At 31.0% G+C, this 18,775-nt stretch overlaps 1 protein-coding gene across 7 annotated transcripts in view; it reads right to left on the minus strand.

The window, feature by feature from the left end:
- Window positions 1-18,775, minus strand: part of LOC132702989 (peroxisomal acyl-coenzyme A oxidase 3-like) — a 113,604-nt gene that overhangs the window by 29,797 nt on the left and 65,032 nt on the right. For 6 of the 7 annotated variants that reach the window (XM_060671963.1, XM_060671960.1, XM_060671964.1 and 3 more), the window contains 2 exons: window positions 9,752-9,907; window positions 3,896-4,043 (listed from right to left, as the gene is read on the minus strand). In XM_060671963.1, the coding sequence (XP_060527946.1) occupies window positions 3,896-4,043; window positions 9,752-9,907 (304 nt within the window). The remainder of the gene's footprint in view (window positions 1-3,895; window positions 4,044-9,751; window positions 9,908-18,775) is intronic. The other variant, XM_060671966.1, reaches the window with a different exon arrangement.

Genomic DNA, 18,775 nt, shown 5'->3' on the forward strand with positions numbered 1-18,775 from the left:
AATTTTAATAATAATTTATTTATTGTACTTACCTTCCATAAGACAAATATTTTGGTTTTACTCGGAATTCCTTGTAATATGAAGAATGATAACCTATTATATCATCATTCCAACTTTCGGGCAATATCACGTCCCGATATTTATGTTTATGATGCTTTCGAGCCATAAGAAAAGTTTTACTTGATAAAAAAATTGGATGATTCCCGAAGAAAATTACACAAAAATTAATTATAATGAGAATAATTAACAAAAAATATTTCTCAGTAAAAAATTTTCGACAGGTTAGCTTCGTATGAGTACCTAAATAGAAAGGGGCTTACGGTCCCTACCACCATGGGACAGCTGAGGCGCATGCGCGTCGATATCAAATTCGTTCGTCAAACTTGGATATAATTTGTAAAAGAATATGGTTACCTAATTGTACGATTATTAATAAAGCTTAGGTATAAAAATTAGCTGGTTAGTGATAAATTCGTACCCCCTAGTAAATGGTACATAATATAATATAATAATATAATTTTATTTGTAGGAAAATTGTTGCTTAATATTTCTTATAAAATCATTTCAAGATTAAACTAAGAAATTTACTGTTAACAATAAATTTTTGATTATCACCAAATCAACGTGTTTCGCACCTGCTCAATCTCTTAACAATTAAGATAGAACATTTTCGCAGAGGAAAAAGTTGGTCGTCTCGTAAAAACGAAGTTACTAAAAAAAATTGGCTTGTTATAAACAAAAAATGTGCCACCATGGAATTGATTTTTTAAATGTAGGTCCTAGAAGACTTATTATGTAATTTGTAGGACAATATGACCACTTAATTGCACGATTATTAATTTATCTTAGGTATAAAAATTAACAGGTTAGTGACAAATTCGTATGCCGCAGTAAATGGCACAGGGTGGGCCGTTTATCTGGGGACACTACCTCATTTTAGAAAATATAGGGATGGAGTCAATTTTTTTGTATGTTTGTATGTTGCATATACAGAGAGTTCCATTTTTCGTTGGTAAGTATCAACTTTTTTATTTTAAATGGAACACCTGATATATTACTTCATTTTTGAATTATATACAAAATTCTAGACACATTTTGTGTATAATGTCCTATACCTAAGTCTAACAGTTTTTGACAGTTTTAATTTTCTATGCGAAAAATGACATTTGTAGGACTTAAAATATCTGTTCGGAAGCATTTATTGTCTCACTTCAGTAAGTTTTGTTGTAGTAGACAAAAGACTCGAATAATGGATTTCATGAGAAATATCGATACATACAGAGGGTACGCCAAAAATAAGATTAAAAATAAAATTAAAAAACTGCCCTTTTTTTTTTAATGGAAACCTATTTTTATAATCTTGTCATATTTAGCATTAAACATTAAGGCAATTTTATATGCGGTTGTATATGTCTAATATTTTTACTTTTTGAAATATTTCCTTTTAAACATTTGTCAATCGCAAATAATAATATGCTGTTGCCATATAAGTTCAGTTAATGTAAGGTGGCTATGACGGCGTTTGAACAAAACAAGTGCTAAAATGCTGCCACTATGATTTACCACTTCATAGTTGACCATAATCTTGCCGATGCACTTATGATGAAAGGTTATTTAAATGTATGTATGCATTATTTATACACAATAAAACCAAGGATACGCGATAACGTTGGTGAACGATAAAAAAATAATAACTTGCAAAGGATAATAAGTTCTGTTATTGTTGGTCGATACAAGTAGTATGAAGGGTTTCTAAATACATAATCATTTCTAACAGATTCACTCCCATTTAAATATCCGACACCTTCTTTTATCCGTCGTTTAAATTCGTCGGCAGTTAACAGTTTCTGTTTGTAAAGTAAAGCTTTAAGTGTACACCATAAGGGTGTTAAGGAGCCCCTTGGAGACCAGGCGTAACTACCATTCTCCCATTCCATTCTCTATGCGCATTTAAATAGGTGCAAATTTCTTGACTTCTAAATTTTGTAGTTTCCTTTCGGGCACTTCACTTTCAACAACGGGATGGATAATATCTAAAAGCTCTAAGTAGCGTTGGGAATTTAAGTTCCCATCAAAAAATACTAGACCTATTATTCTGAACCTTCAAATAGCGCACCTTACTTGGACAGAAGTTCTACCTGATCCTGTAACTTCCATTTGTTTTTTATTATTCTTGTTGCTCCAGTAATGGGTAATTTTATTTGAGGTTGTAAATATGGAGTCATCTATCCAAATAATATTAGCAAATATATTTTCTGAAAAGTGTCGTTCCACAAGATTGTTGTAATCCCGTTGCTCCAATTTCTGAACTGGACAGAATTTATGGGTCTTTCAGTTGTTTATTTGAAGGCACGTTAAAACCGTCATTCTTTTGACATCTGGATCTAAAGACACATTTCGGGTTGACTCTTCAGGAGTCTCTGTAAAATGCAACAAGGTGCTTCTCATCATTGAAAATATGACGCCTACTTTTTTTCTTTCTTCAAGGTTCCATATAATCTATAGTGTTGGTAAATTCTGTCGAAGACCTTTTTTTTCTCGGCCGCTTCTTAATGGGAATTTTGAGGAATAATCTCTAAAAGCCCGCTATTTCTCTGTGGTAAACATGATACGCAAGCAAGCGAATAAATTAAAATTATAAACGATAAATAAATAAATCAGTAATGTGTCAAAAAATATTTGAATTATGACAGTAATCAACAACAAAATACAAGTCCAAGGAGGCAGCGTCCTAGCTCTTGTTTTGTTTAAACACCATCATTGACAAATGTTTAAAAGGAAATATTTCAAAAAGTGAAAATATTAGGCATATATAACCTCGTATAAAATTGCCTTAATTTTTAATGCTAAATATGACAAGATTATAAAAATTGGTAGTTCCCATAAAAAAAAATTGGCAGTTGAAAAATGAAATTAAAAAATTTCATTTTTAATCTTATTTTTCACGTACCCTGTATTAATAGGTATCGAAATTTCTTATGAAATCCGTTATTCGAGTTTTTTGTCTACAACAAAACTTACTCTAGTGAAACAATAAATACTTCAGAATCAAGAAATTGGCAGATATTTTAAGTCTTGCAAATGTCATTTTTCGCATTAAAAATTAAAAATGTACAAATAAATTGAAGATTTGTAATACCCTAATTAATTTTTGTAAATAAATTTTTGATCAATGTCCTATAGTTTTTGAGATAAGGTGGTGTCCCACGGCCCACCCTATACATGATTGGGTTGGGAGACAACAATGATCACATCATTTGTTGATTAATATTTGTTATAATTTTGCTATTTCATAATTAAACTAAGAAATTTACTGTTAGTAATAAATTTTTGTTTATCACCAAATCAACATGTTTCACACCTGTCCAATCCCTTAACTATTACGATCCAACTTTTTCGAGGAGAAAAAAGTTGGGCGTCTTGTGGAAATGAAGCTACACAGAAAAATTCGGCCTTGTTATAAATAATTTGAAAAAATAGGCCTCGGCCCATTGACTATAATCGCTATCTTGCTGTATAGGATGATTCTCATTCTTTGAATTACACACTGTGCTGCCGACATTTGTTAAAATCCTCTCAAACAAAAATTTTAAAAAACAATGAAGGTTGCACATTGCTTCTAATCATTTCAGGAGTAATTTTGTTTTCCACAAAAATAATTAAGCCGTAGTGACGTTTTTCTTTTTTTTTTGCTAATATTTCTTTTATATGTGTATGTGTTTTAATGAAGTCTTTTACATTTATATTGTTTTGACTTTGTTTTGAGAATAACATGTAGCTTGTAATATATACGATTTATTAACATATATTAATGTTTATTGTGATGACGAAACCTTAACTTGTAAAAGTTCCCGATAAATAAAGTTCTTAATCTTATTCTAGTTTTAACAGTTACCTAAATTTCCTACCCAACATTTAGCAGCTTCAAAGTCTGGGGTATTTATGACGAACTCCTGACTTTTCGGATCGTAGGTGGCCGTGGTTCTCATTTGTTTTGTGTTGCTTCCGTGTGCAATTTCCGTCAGGGCGATGCACGCCAATACCTGTAAATAGAGGCAAAATATACCGAGTGATTCAAAAGACTCGCCGAGAGTTTTTGGCTACTTTGGCGGAGTATGTCCGTTATTTTTATAGATATAAATTTGCTAAATTGAAAACATTGCATTCTTAAGCACCCCTATCTCAACCATCAGAAAACTTATCGAAAATGTGGAAACTATCTCTTATATTCATTCCGCCTTTGTAAACATTATGCTGGGCCAAATATTGTTGCACCCAACTTTTTTATAGAACATCCTATATATTCATAGATTATAAGATTTGTCTTTTTTTACTTTTTTAAAAATATAAAGACAAAATATATATATAATTTAATAGTAAGCTTCGGCTATTGTTTATGACAACTACTACTAATAATAATAATAATGGAAGCTTATGGAAATTATAATATATATATATATATATATATATATATATATATATATATATATATATATATATATATATATATATATATATATTTTTTTGACGTATTGATTCACGGATGGAAAAATGTGATGACACTATATTCCGGGATATCATCCGTTAGCTTGTTGAACTCCGGCTGGAATCCTGCACACGTTTCGCCAAAATCTCACTTCGAACACACTATTTTAGCTTTCACTTTATTATTATTATTTGTAATTATTTATTTATTTTAAGACTATCAATATAAATTTCAAAGATATTTATTGCAGGGTAGCTGAAAAAAGCGTGACGAATAAAACATATACTTTTTAAATTGAACACTCTACTTTAAAATTTTGTTTTAAATTAAATTAAATTAGAAATATTATAATTTTTCTAGAAAAATTACAGTTTTCACACTTGCAACAAATTTACGGAAGGGCCGTTATTTTTAAAGGTAGGTCACTCATATGTGATATTAGCGTTTTTCGAAGATGGTTTCGATTTTCGTAAGTGGCATACCATATATATTATTATTTTTTCTGAACAAAAACCTATAACTTGTATTAAGTGTCATATACCTATTCTTAATACTGTGCGATTTACTATATATTTTCCAATATTTACCCTCCTTTCTGTTTAAGACTATTGCTATAATAGTAGTTTGGTCATGACATGACTATTAACCAACCGGACTGTGTTAATATTTAAAAATGAGCAGGAGAGGAACGTTACCGGAGCAGTAGATAAAGCAACAATCCATACTTTTTTTTAATTTGCTAAAATCATAATAAATTTTATGAATTTATCTACTTAGATCTTTCAGACAAAATAATAATATATATGGTTTGCCTTTTCAGAAAATTCAGATTTTTCAATTTACAATGATCCAAATATGTTCATTTATTTTGAATACCCTGTAGCATTTAATATAAATTCCGTTGCATCAATCGTTAAGTCGTCTTCGAGTAACTCTAATATCAAATATTAAAAATAATTGGGTTGTAATAATTTTTTTGCAAGTATGAAAACTAGTATTCTTTTAGAAAAAAAAATATTGGAAAAACTATTATATTTAGGTATGTATTATCATTAATAAAATAGTTGAAGAATTTCAAAATGAAGTCGAAACAAAACAGGCTGTTCCACTTAAAAAAAATGTATGTTTCATTCGTCACGTTTTTTGAGCCACCCTGTACACCTTAAAATAATTTTAAATTGTGCATCCTAACAATCTTTACAACTTTTGAAATCAAAGAGATAATTAACTCTTCTTTATCGTTGCCTCATCCTGAACATTTTTTTATTTAGTTTGTGGAATTACGAAATCAATAATTTTGCAGAAATTAGAAATCAATTTTTGCGTTAATCATTTTGAACATTCCGCATGGGGGCAATTTAAATACTAAGAAATATAAATACTCCGGAAGTTTCCGGTATTTTAGTCACGGGATTGGGAGCGATCGGATTTTTTCGGATATATTAGCCATGGAATTTTGAGGTTTGCAGAAAAAATGTACCCAAAAAGTAATGGTCACAGAAAAAGTATAGTATGCCACACGTTGATAAACTTCTTCTCTTGTGAAAACAAACTCCTAACTAAAATGCATTGTTGCATAATATAATATTGTATCTAACAATATTTTTCCTCAATCTGCAGTTTTGTAAATTATGGTATATGTAGTATAGGAGTCATCTTGATATGAATATCTTGGAATTATCTTTACGATTAATATGGTCCTATGATAAAAACAAAAAAAAAGTAGGTATAACTTGATTCTTTCTTGACAAAGTATGGTACTTACTAAGCATAATTGATTGCTTCATCATTGCGGGCACCCGTCAGCCCTACTATATTTTTGTGTACATAATTAACTTTTCGGAATGTATTCTTAGTGTATCGAATCAAAACTGGAGCCCTAAATATCAAATTTACCAACAAGTTTTGGCGCTTCTCTATTTGTTCGTTTTTCTCTGATTAAAAGAGCAAACTTTTCAACTCCAGTCACGCAAGTGAGTCAAATAGTGTACATTTAAAACAACAACTTTTTCAATTTAATAAATATCGTCATTTTGGCGGTAAATACTTAAAATTCTTCGAACTATACAAATATATTTACAGAGGCCCTACCGTAAGAATATTGTAATTACACTCTCATTAAAATGAGATTCATTTCCCTTTACTCGTCTGGTAAGATGGCCGATTTGTTAGTATCGGATTAACGATAGAGATTAAAAAATGATTTTATTGATTACCGACGCCTATGCGAAACTAATTAGAACTCGACGAAATTCCCCATTTTATTACTCTACACTTCTCTGAAACAGCTTATAGATATAAAAATTAATCACAGCCTCCTGTTCCTAAATTCCAGTAAAACTGATGAAATTTGCCGCAAGCGTAGCTATTCGCGACTCACGGGAAAAACGTACGTGCTATCTTACATTATATTTGCTTTTAATAAATAGTCTAAAGATAAAAGCTGAATTCGTACTGCGACATTTTTAACCGCAAAGGAATATTTACAAAAAGCCAGAGTGGCGGAATTTTATCTCTTCTTTAGTATCGAATTGATGAAACATAAACATTGTGTAAATGTAAATCTGCAAAGTAGTATATCATGCAACAAGTGTGTTAAACGGCATTTCAGTCACATGTTTATTTGGCACGAGCAGAGGTCCGAGTGACTTTAAAAGTTTACCAAACGTGTTGCATAATATACTTTTTCTACTCCCGTCTGTAAAATACCTAATTATCCACCGATCTAGCGTGCGGGAAGCGTCACTTTACCACGTCAGTTTCGTTTCCCATGAATCCGATCCACTTCGGACATTTCCAGGATTTTACCGCACGGATTTGGAAGCAGATGTTTTCAGAGATATTTCCCACGCTTTGAATTTTGACGTTTGTCAACAACAATTTACGCTATTGGTTAAGCTAAAAAAACTTACAACTTCTATTAAACACACTACAATGAAGGTGTAGGTAGGTATTTCATCGGCATCTGAGGGATTTTTATTTTACAATTGAACCTTTTAAAATAGATATCTTTAAGTAATGGGCGCTGCTCTTTTCTAAAATTTCAATGCGATTTTGCAATTACAATGCAATTACTTTTTATCCTAATAACTACTTAGATAACTTTTACTTTATGATTCTTGGGTATGCTAGGTAGCTGGTTAATTTTTTGCATAATCCAAAATGTTTTAATTGACAATCATATCCTCAAAATAGTCGCAGCTGAAGTATTGGATATAGTATATTATGCGACAAGTGCGGTAAACGGCATTTGACTCACGAGTTTATTTGACACGAGCGGAGTGCAGCGGAGCGAGTGTTTAATAAACGAGTGACTTAAAAACTTTACCGAACGTGTTGCATACTATACTTTTTCTGCGACCGTTAGTTTTTGGGTACATTTTCGCCAAACCACACGAATACATTCACTAACATGACCTTCAGAATTGACAAACGTCAAAATTCAAAGCGTGGGAAATATCTCCGAAAACATCCGATTGTACCCAAACACGTGCGGTAAAATCCCGACAATGTATGAAGTGTCTCGAATCTGTGGAAAATGAAGCTGACGTGGTAAAGTGACGCTTCCCGCACGCTATATCGGTGTGTAATTAGGCATTTTACAGACGGGAGTAGAAAAAAGATATTAATAAATCATATTGAATAAATTTAAAAATCATCAATAATTTTAGCTGTGGGAACAATTGGGCACACGTTTTTATTAACCTTTGATGATTCGTGATAATCGCCGTATGCAATTTTCCTAGTAAAAGGTACCTAGATACAATTTTACTATGACCGCAATGATTTACTTAAACACATTTATGATAGGTTTGGCTCTTTGATTAATTAAAATGCAACTGAATCTTTTAAGTTGAGTCACTGTAAATATTAAGAGATGTATTTTAAAAACATTGTAATGTAAACAAATCATAATTATTCTCTATGGAGGAAAATTCTTTCTCCACGTAAAGGCTTGGCCGGCCTCCCCCCCGCGCTGCCACGAACGCCACGATACGATTTGGACTAATGAATGTTTGGACAAATACGGCCATCTCGCGGTAAAATCCCGGAAATGTCCGAAGTGGCTCGGATTCGTGGGAAATAAAACTAAAACGAACCTGGTAAAGTGACGCTTCCTGTATGCTAGATCCCTGTAAATTTAGGTTTTTTTTTTGTGATATTTTTAGTGAATGAGTTTCTCTAAAAATAGCTTAGATACAGCAACAAAAAAGAAACATATTATCATCATATTAAACAGAGGCATGCTAATTGCTAATTATATCAAAAACAAATAATATCGACAATATAGAGAAATAAAAAAGCAATATTATAACAAAGTTCCCATAAAAATAGATTCTGAAATGCATTAATTTCAAGATACAGGGTGTCGCGGTATTTTTTAAATAACAGTCAAATTTAGTTAGGTAGTTATTTTGGCAGAATAAAAAAAACATTATTCAAAATATTCCTATATTCCTACAAAATTATCTTGGTCCTGGAATTTTTTGTCATAAAATGACGGTAAAAAATGACTCTCCGCCTTTTTTTTAAAGACAGTGTACATTCGAGTTAATTTAGTTCTAAACTAAACCAAACTACGCTTTGTTAAAGCACAAATCAACATAACTCTTTTAGCTAGTTCTCTTTTAGTAGATGTTTAATAAAATCAAAAAATTAAAAAAGAATATTTTCCAAAATATATATACTGAGAATGACCAAAATATGGAACAATTCATTAGATTTTAAGAAGAATGGTCGTTTTTGTCGAATAATAAAAAAATCTTGACAACCACTAAAGATAGGTATAGGAAGGTATTATTAAAATTAATTATAATAATTATTATAAAAATAATATACATGGTGTCCCCTTCCATACCAATACCAATACCTATACGCATGTAAAATGTCAATGAACTAACCGAATTGCCGTTCCAAGTCCTACATTTTCGCCGTTAAGAAGAAAGGAAGTATCCAAAGAATGTAGAAAACAACTTTGTAATTGAAATGTATCCAAATTATCATTTAACGAAGTAAAAACCAGTCTGTCAAAAAATATTTTGGAGTATAATTTCCTGTCGAGTACCCAAGAGGAAAAGATTTCCACTAAAATTCATCGGTTGCCATGGTGATCTGTTAAAAAACACGTTTGATTGGGTAAAAATTACAGGATAGAATTTTTACAAAAATAATTTGTGTCCTTGTAAAATTTTGCCGATAAAATATCAGATAAAAGGGGGAAGGGAAGAAAACATATATAAGCAGTTTCTTCAAACTTGCACTTACCTTATTATTCCATGCGGCGTCAAGGATGCGGTGGTGCCTTTCGGTGCCCAAAGTCGTGAGCGTATTTTTGAATAATCCGACCCCCACCGCGTGTTTAACGGAAACATCTGGAAATGTAACGGCCAGCGCCTCATTTACAGTCATCATAAACCTAGTCTACCAAAAAAGTTTTAATTACTGAAATGTACTAAAACTGCTCGGCAATGATGATGGTGATGCGAAACATTGCTCGGAGGGTCTGAAGCACGTTAAATACGCTAACAAACATTTTAATTTGAAATTTTCATTCCACTGTTACACACTGGATCCCTTTAGGTTTTCCCGGTCTGTGATATAAATACCACCTTTACAAATATGCAGTGCTTGCGTAAATTTGTACGCTTGGATATAGCAAGTAGAGAATTAACATGTCTAATTTTTGACATAAAAACAATATCTTACCTTTTATAAAGGTTGTTCTATTCGCATTCCAATTTTGAAAACATTTCATTAGTCAGTTTTTGCAAGACAGTCAAATTAATGCTGGCAAATGTTTTATTACTTTTCCAAATTAAAAAATAAATAGTTCATCATTTTATCAACTATTTAATTAAATATTCCAAATTGGCATCTTGGCATTACGCACAGTTGTTGGGGAAATGACACATTTGCAACTATGTCTGTCAGATCTCCAACTGAATTAGGTTTTGTAACATAAGTTGTACTTTTTAGATATCCCTAAACAAAAAAGTTCCGTTAAGCCTAGCGATCCAGCAGTTCGCGTCTTCCAATCCAATTGTTAAGAAAAGAAGTATTTGCAATATTGTCTTACAAAGCTGACTAATCAAATGTTTTCAAAATTGGTATGCGAATAGAATGTAAAACACATCTAAAAAGAGATGTCATGCGACCCCTCTTACTATTAAAACAATACTTAAAATGGCGCAGTGCTGACATTTTGAGATGTTATTTTTATGTCAAAAATTAAACATTTTAATCATATAAAAATGGTTTATGTATAGTTCAGCACACGATAAATGGTCGTGATTTCATAAACGGAAGCCCCTTTAACCTCAATAAACCCAGCAATAAACTAATGAAAAGCCCATCATTTGCGCTTTACCAGACATTGTTTTTTTATGTTGAGACCGCGATTTAAAGAAAATTTCAAAAACGGAATGGAACTGAGTAACGAACTAATATTTTTATATCTATTATCACGTACTGTTTCCACGTATTAGAATTTTAAGAAACTGTTGGAAATGGGCATGGAAGCTGCCATTGGAGGGACAGTGGAGCTAACTGGCATCTCTAGATCAACTGTTCGTCGTTAATAATGATTCACTAGAAAACAAGTAAAGATATGACGGAGAAATAATGAAAACGTTTAGGACTGGTGATATGCAGAGAAGTGTATGCCATAGATGAGGGTAATGAGATTCCATTACTTGAATAATGGCAACCGAAATTAAAAGAAGGTTGAGTCCAAACGCTTTGCTACAGTCAACAAAATACATTAAATACTGCTCGTTAAACTAGCAATAGATTGGGTCAAATATTCTCTACTTCCAAATATCCCACCAGACAGCGTAATAGTTTACGATAATGCTACCACAGCACTTTAGCTCAAAAATACCAACGATCGGCAGCATAAAAGAGGTATTGCATGTGTTCCTTGATGATTTTGATGATACTTATCAAAAAAATAACTAGTTGAAGTTTTAAGAACAAAATCGTATCATAAAACAAATTTCGTAGATGATACAAAATCCGGTTCTATACCCCTTAATCCACCAAATTATGCCTGCGATTTGAATCCTATTGAAATAATATGGGTCGAATTTAAAAAAAAGTTAGACGCAATAACATAAATCCAAGAATGTCTTTCTCGGTATAGTACAAAACATATTCTTATGATAAATTCCAAAAAAACACAAGTTATGCTATTTGCTCCCCCTGGAAGTTATAATTTTTTGCGGGATCATATTAAAATTCAATTGGAAAATGATGATCTTAAATTTACAAATGAAGCAACAAACTTAGGAGTGATAATGGATGGTCAATTGAGATATAGTGGCCACATTTCTAATTTATGTAAGAAGACTTATATATCCCTGAAAACGCAATATGCAAATAAACATATATGGAATTGTAAAATGCCAAAAAAACTCGTTAAGGCATCCCTGCTAAAGTTATATACTGTCTGCTATTATACTATGATACTGTGCTATCCTGCACCGATTTGATTTAGTGACCCAAAAATGAATACGAGCAAATAAAAACGTTAATGCCATTATTACAGTGATGACCATTTCTCGTGTGTCGGACTATACTAATAGTGAATTTCAGTTCTTTACAGGGTGTTTCATTTTACAAAAAGATGCAGAAAAAAATCTGTATTTCGAAAATGCAGGATCACATTAAATAATAGCCTGTATAGGATTTCTACGACAAGTTTATTTATTTATTTACATAACTTAGCAAACTCAACAAAATGGTTGCAACATAAGTGATAATTTCCGAAAAACAAGTCAGAATTTCTGACATGAGTCAGAAATCTGGGAAACATGTGGGAATTTCTGAGAAAACAGTCAGAATTGCTGATTTAAGTGAGAATATCTGACATAATGCAGGAATTATTCTGATTTTTTTCATAAAGTTAGAAGATTTTAAAGTGTAAAAATAAAGATTGACGGTTTTAGGTTTCTTGAGGTGATAATTACAAATTTGAAACTGATTTGGAAGTTGCTCCTAGAACGGGCTAGTTTCGCCATATTATTTAGATAAATCGAATCATATCTGTCTAACTCTGGTTGAAACCTGATACAAATCTGAAAGAAAGAATTCTCATTTCTTCATAGAAAAAACATTTAAAAAGTTCAAGTTCAAAGTTAGAATATGAAGAGTTACGGGGAATAATAAAAAGCTAATATTTAAGAAGTAATAGTAAAAACAAATATTAAGATTATAAAGATTATAAGAAAAATAACAATTTTGATTCATTCCTCAAAAATTTTCCTAAATTAAAACCTATATTTTATTTTTGGTAGCCTTTCAGCGGTTTTGTACTTAAACAAGGTCAATAAGAATTATTGCTTGATAAAGTATGTTAAAAAAATTAAAAAGTACATTCCAAATAAGATAAAAGAACATAAAAAATAGCCTAAACAGAAGAAAAAAAAATAATTAAATATTTCTTACCGCCACAATAGTTTAAAGTGAAGATTAATCATTTGGTTAATTCTAGAATAAAACGGATAAGATTTTGAAAGTTTTAGCTTCAAATGTCATGATTCTTTAGTATTTTTATGCACCAAAATTTGTTGTGTTGTTAGTTTAATATATTGATAATAAAAGGATAAAGGATAAATCAATTGGTAATGTGGGATTTGCGAGTGTTCCAAACCTTTTGGTTATGGGTGGTTATTTTTAAGGGTGAGTAAGTTAAATTGATGAATTCTTTCAGACTGAACTGTAACTACCAGAAAAACCCTATGTCAAAGTGGTAAATTTTGTCGAAACTAAATCGCTCATTGTAAAAACCTTATAATATGGGCGTGCTACACTCTGAAAAGAGGTAAAAGAAATCTTTGTTTTTGTTTGATTTGTTGACTTAATGCAATAGAAAATTGAGCCTTTGAATGAAAATCTTAACAACTGATGGTTCCTTATTAAGATTAATATTTAATTTATTAAAACATTCCACCAAGCCTACTATTTATTTATAGCTCCGTTTAACTAGCAAATCATAATTATTACTATAATTACATGCGTGACAGAATTTTTCCACAAAAGTTTTTTAACCGTACTATAATTAAATCAATTGCATATTAGTAGAAAAAAAGTTGCAAGTCAGTCGAATATTTTTTAAAGGACATTTATGGACACCCCATTTTAATGAAATTCAACAGTCCTACATGGTGTCCAACATAAGAAAGATTTACGAAAAAAAAGACCAAAATGTATTATTGTTTTTAAGGAAATTTTTATATGACTTGTAGGGATAGTGCGAAGGACAGGGGAAACTTTTAAAAATTAAATGTAATACATTTTTTTTGGATAAGGATCCTTTACGCAGAAAAATAAGAACCTATAATAAGGAACACAATAATCTTAGACCAATAGGTAGAAATGGTATCATTGTATAGTCATCCACCTAAATTTTCACCTAAAAAAAATACAGAAATCACTATGCTCTGTTCATCAATGCGAGAGAATAATAAATCATAATCAAACTGTAAAACTTAGTGGTCCAACTCGTTGAAGGTAGACGACATATTCCTTGGTGTTTCAAATCAGAACTGCAGTTATGGTCCAGCATACGATGACTTCCCTTGCCTGGCATATTATAAACGGGAGGCCCTTTACCTTCAAGGAACCGAACAACAAACCAATAGAAATTTTAAAATTTTAAAATCATCAGCACTCATTAATTGTTATGTTCTGACCATGAGACGAGGAAATTTTCGAAGACCAAACTTTAATTTACTCTGTTTAATGATGACTGTCATTGCTAATTCAAATTTTATTACTCTCTGTAATGTAAGTTGTGTATTTTGGACAGTCTGTTGCTATTACATCTAGAAACCTCCGAATAACATTTTGCAACACTTTGCGCAAGTCAAACAAGAAACACATTTTCGAATGATTTGCGCAATAATTTATTATTTGGTTAATTATTTCGTATATGTAGATAAAAATCGACAAAATGCCGATGGGAAGCGAAATACTTTTTTTTTAAATATTCAATTGTTTCTAATATTTAAGTTCTTGTATATTATTGCCACCCCGCATAATTAACGTAATAGTGCAAGTAAAACAGTTTAGAATTTCATTCATTTCAATTCGCCAATTTTCCCATTACAAAATATTGTTTAAATTTGACAACAAACGACTGATCTAAAAGATAGCCATAAATCGCGCCATAAACTATTTATAACTCGATCTATATATTACACCGAAACACTTCGCCGATTTTGTTGCGGGAAATTTTCCAATTTTAATCAATAACGCATGTTTTGTATTAGGCAGGGATTAAAAGTTTACTCAGACAAATTGTTCGTAACGATTTTTTCGTTTTCAAAAATATTCCGCCAACTTTAATTGCAATTTGTACTTATTTTACTTACTTACTTTACTTTTTACTTTAAGTATCTAAGTATATATATAGAAGAAAAATTTCCAGCAACATTGTAATATCGCACCCTTGCTCTAAAAGGGACACAACTCAAAAATTGCGCTTTTTCAGCTATAGAGAAAAAAAACGCTTTATTTCTCAACAAAACCGTGTTAAATTAACTTTATAGGTTGCCCGCCAGATGTCGCAAGTGTCATTTTCTGCAAAAGCGCCCTGTTATTAATTTTATTTTATCTTGACAGGAAGGTGTTTATTTTGAATTGTGTCATTTTTTTATGATAAATAATGAACAGCAACTTAGGATTATTTAGAGTTACAACATTTGTAATGAAGTATTGTTTGGATTTTGTTTATAATATTTTTATTTGTGTCAGTTTAGAAGAAAAGATCAGTACAAACTGCTGTTTTTATTTTAAGTTATGTCACTTCAGATATGTTAACTGATTTTTTTTCATGAGTCCTTAAATAAACAAAAAAGCTTTTGTCAATATCAAAATGGTTTACAGTACCTATGTATTTTGAACTCATCAAATTTTTCATACATTTTTCGTGGCCTGTATACCGAATTGGTGCAGAATTATGTTTTAGGTCAAAATGGAGCTATTTTAAAGCTAAAAGTTTGTTGTTGTTGAAACTATCACAAGTCGTATAAGCAAAATCTTCAAAAAGGGCCACGGAGAATTTTATAGAAAATAGGGCAATTTTAGATATTGACAACGATCAAGCTCATATTGACAACGATAATTTACCACCTTCTGACACTTGGCAAGTTTCTGATAAATATCTGAGGCAGAAATCCCTATTAAATCATGTCCCAATGAAAATCATTTGACTCTTGCTGTTTCTTATAATATACCTTTGCTAGAACCTGAGAGTTTAGGAAAAATATCTCAAGCTTTAATTCCATCCCAGAATAGCAGTGAGGGGAATCTTATATCGAAGCATTTAGGTAATTTACTTAACTGGCTAATGTAATATTTGTTTTCTCCCTTAATCTTCTAGAAGACGCTAGCAGACGTATTTTTCAAGTTATTTCGGAATATAGAACAGCAACGAAAGTGATGTAGATGATTCCGATGCGGATCCCACTTTTTCCTCTGATGCTCAGCGTAACGAAGAAAATACCGATGATGAAGCAATGAACACAGAGAAAAAAAAAAGTAAGAAAAGACTAAGAAACCCTGGCGAATGGAAATCGTACATTTCAAAATCAAATTCGCCCGGAATTTGGTGAAAAATTTAGATTGACTTATGGCCTAAAAGTAAATGAAAAAATGAGGAATGACATTTTTTATAATTCCTGGACCTTGGCTGATTTGGAAAGGCACAGGGAATACATAATTGTCAGAAGAAATAAAACCAAAATATCGTTATTCAAGTATTCAAAATTATAGGCGAATGAATTAAGCTTACTTTGATATTGATAATAACCGAATTAGGGTATGTAAATCAATTTTTAAAGCAACTTTGGATATTAATGATGGACTTATTCGCACGGCTATTGTACAGAGTGTTATCTAATTGAATGTCAATAATTGGGTCCATTTTAAAAAGAAAAAATATAAAACATATTTTTTTAATACCTGTAATACCACTTGAGATATTTTAATGAAATATGGCACACATGTACCATATATCAAGAGGCATAATTTATTTTAAATACATCAGTGGCGGCTGTACGAAATTTTGCATGTCCATTTTGGCAGACATCGGTGGTAAATCACGATTTCTCTCAAAATAAACATTTTTACAATCTCCAATCATTGCTGAAGAAATTTAATTTTTTCATTTTTTTTCAAACCGATGTGCGGTTTTCGTTTAAAAAAATAAAAACCTCTTCTCTGCATGGTCATAACAATATCGTTAATATGACATGCAGAGAATTATTATTATTATTTTTTAATGAACTCATTGTCTATCTGTTTTATTAAAATAATTCAAAAAATAGGAAGACAAGGTGCGTGAACTTAAATAAATAAAATAAATTGAAATTTAAATTTAAACTTTACAAGTTTAGGAACTAACTTTAGATATTCAGTCAGTTCGGAAACAAAAAAAAAGAAATTTGCAAGAGTTAGCCGACAAAAATATAATTCCGAAATCTTATTATAATTGTTTTTAAATGTCTTAAAATCTATTTTTTTATTTTTTCCGTTTAAAAAGTTTCATATATTTTTCTGTTTGTTAAAAGCGGCACAAATCAAAAATGTTTATTTATTTTTAGACTTTAAATGAAAACTCCAGATAATTAGTCTTACTTATTTATATTAGAGAACAAAGTTACGCTTATTTCGTCTTTAATTTTTTCATAAAACTGCATATTTATTAAGAAACAGTTTGTTACGTTGTATGGGAAATTCGTTTTCTTTTGAGTTGCGTCACTCTTAAAGCTAGGGTGCCATCTCAACTATTTAGATAAAAGTTTGGCCGCCCTTTTTTAAAGGGTTTAACAACAGGTCTTAAAATGTCTTCAAAAAGAGGCTCACCCATCTACAGGGGTTAACGGAAGTCACATGCAGTTCAACGGCAATATCGTCAGATTAATCATGGTCAAAAGTCTCAGTCGAAAAAAGAGAACCATTGTTAGAAATGAAGATGGCGTCATGAATGTTTTGCTTTCTTTTGAAGGCTGCTATACTTTTGTGAATAACAATTAAAAATAAAATTAATTTCATATAACTTTTTAGAAAGTCCCTAAAGTTCAATCTCAATTATAAATTATAAATATCACCCCTACAAATGTATTCCAGTTTAAGGCTTAAATTATTTTTACTGATGAAGCAACATTCACGACGGCAGGTATGTTTAATCGGATAAATAAGCATTACCAAATGAAAACTCACACAAAATTCGGCCAGTAAAATTACGAAGATCGGTTCCTGTGATATCTGAAGCGCAATCGATATTTAGATTTAATTCAAAATAACATTAAAAATTATTTGGAAGGCCTACCAGTTCATCAATACGTTAACATGTATTGTGGGCACCGCCCTATAATACCAATCCACTTACTGAATACCTAAATAACAGCTATTATTATTGGAGAGGCAGACACGGCACAATTCTGTCGCCGGTAAATAGTCCAGTTTTAAACCCTCATGATATTTTAAAATGGAGATTTAAAAAAAAAAAAAAAATTCAACAAGAAATAGTCAAGCTCAATAGAAATCATCGAAATTTTGATTTGTAAGCGATTTTTCATAAAATCAGAGATAATATTACAAAAAGTTTGGAAAATCATGGTGAATACATAAAAAACATATAGCCATTTACTTCATGTTATATCTTCATTATTGTTCGTTTAATTATAGTTGTTACCGGTTTTATTATGTTCTTTAGAATATATAGTATTATTCGTTAGTTAATAATTATTGAAACAAAAAATACGAACTGCATGAAGCTTTTCTTACTCTGAGTAACCCATTTTCCTAACTGAAGGTTTCAATTTGCGGAAAGCCTGACGAACTTGATTCATATATCTTTAGTTTTGGTTAGTTTAATAAAAAAAAGGATAATGGAAAGAGGGAGGGGCAAGTCCATAAGACAAAACTGCAAAAATTATGCAAAAATTATACAACTTTTCTATTAAAAGTTTTTCTCGGTGACTTCCGCAAATGTAAGAAATAACCCTGCACATAAAAATTAGGTAAAGTAAAAAAAAAGTGGTCATTTTCTTTAAATGCGCAAAAGTGTTGGAATATTTACAAAATAAAATTTGTTCATATAAAAAATAACGAAGAGACTTTGTGACATTATCAATGAAATTACTGTGCAAGGTTATGCGTCTTGTGCGGTCCAAATAATTGCCTTAAAAGCATTTTAAAATATGACGGTGTCCCGAAATTAGGCGTCAATATTTTAAGCACGTATTCTGTGACCCAAAATATGGATAAAAGTTTATATAAAGT

Source organism: Cylas formicarius, unplaced genomic scaffold (genome assembly GCF_029955315.1).
Source record: "Cylas formicarius isolate icCylForm1 unplaced genomic scaffold, icCylForm1.1 PGA_scaffold_6__28_contigs__length_40554024, whole genome shotgun sequence".
NCBI lineage: Eukaryota > Metazoa > Arthropoda > Insecta > Coleoptera > Brentidae > Cylas > Cylas formicarius.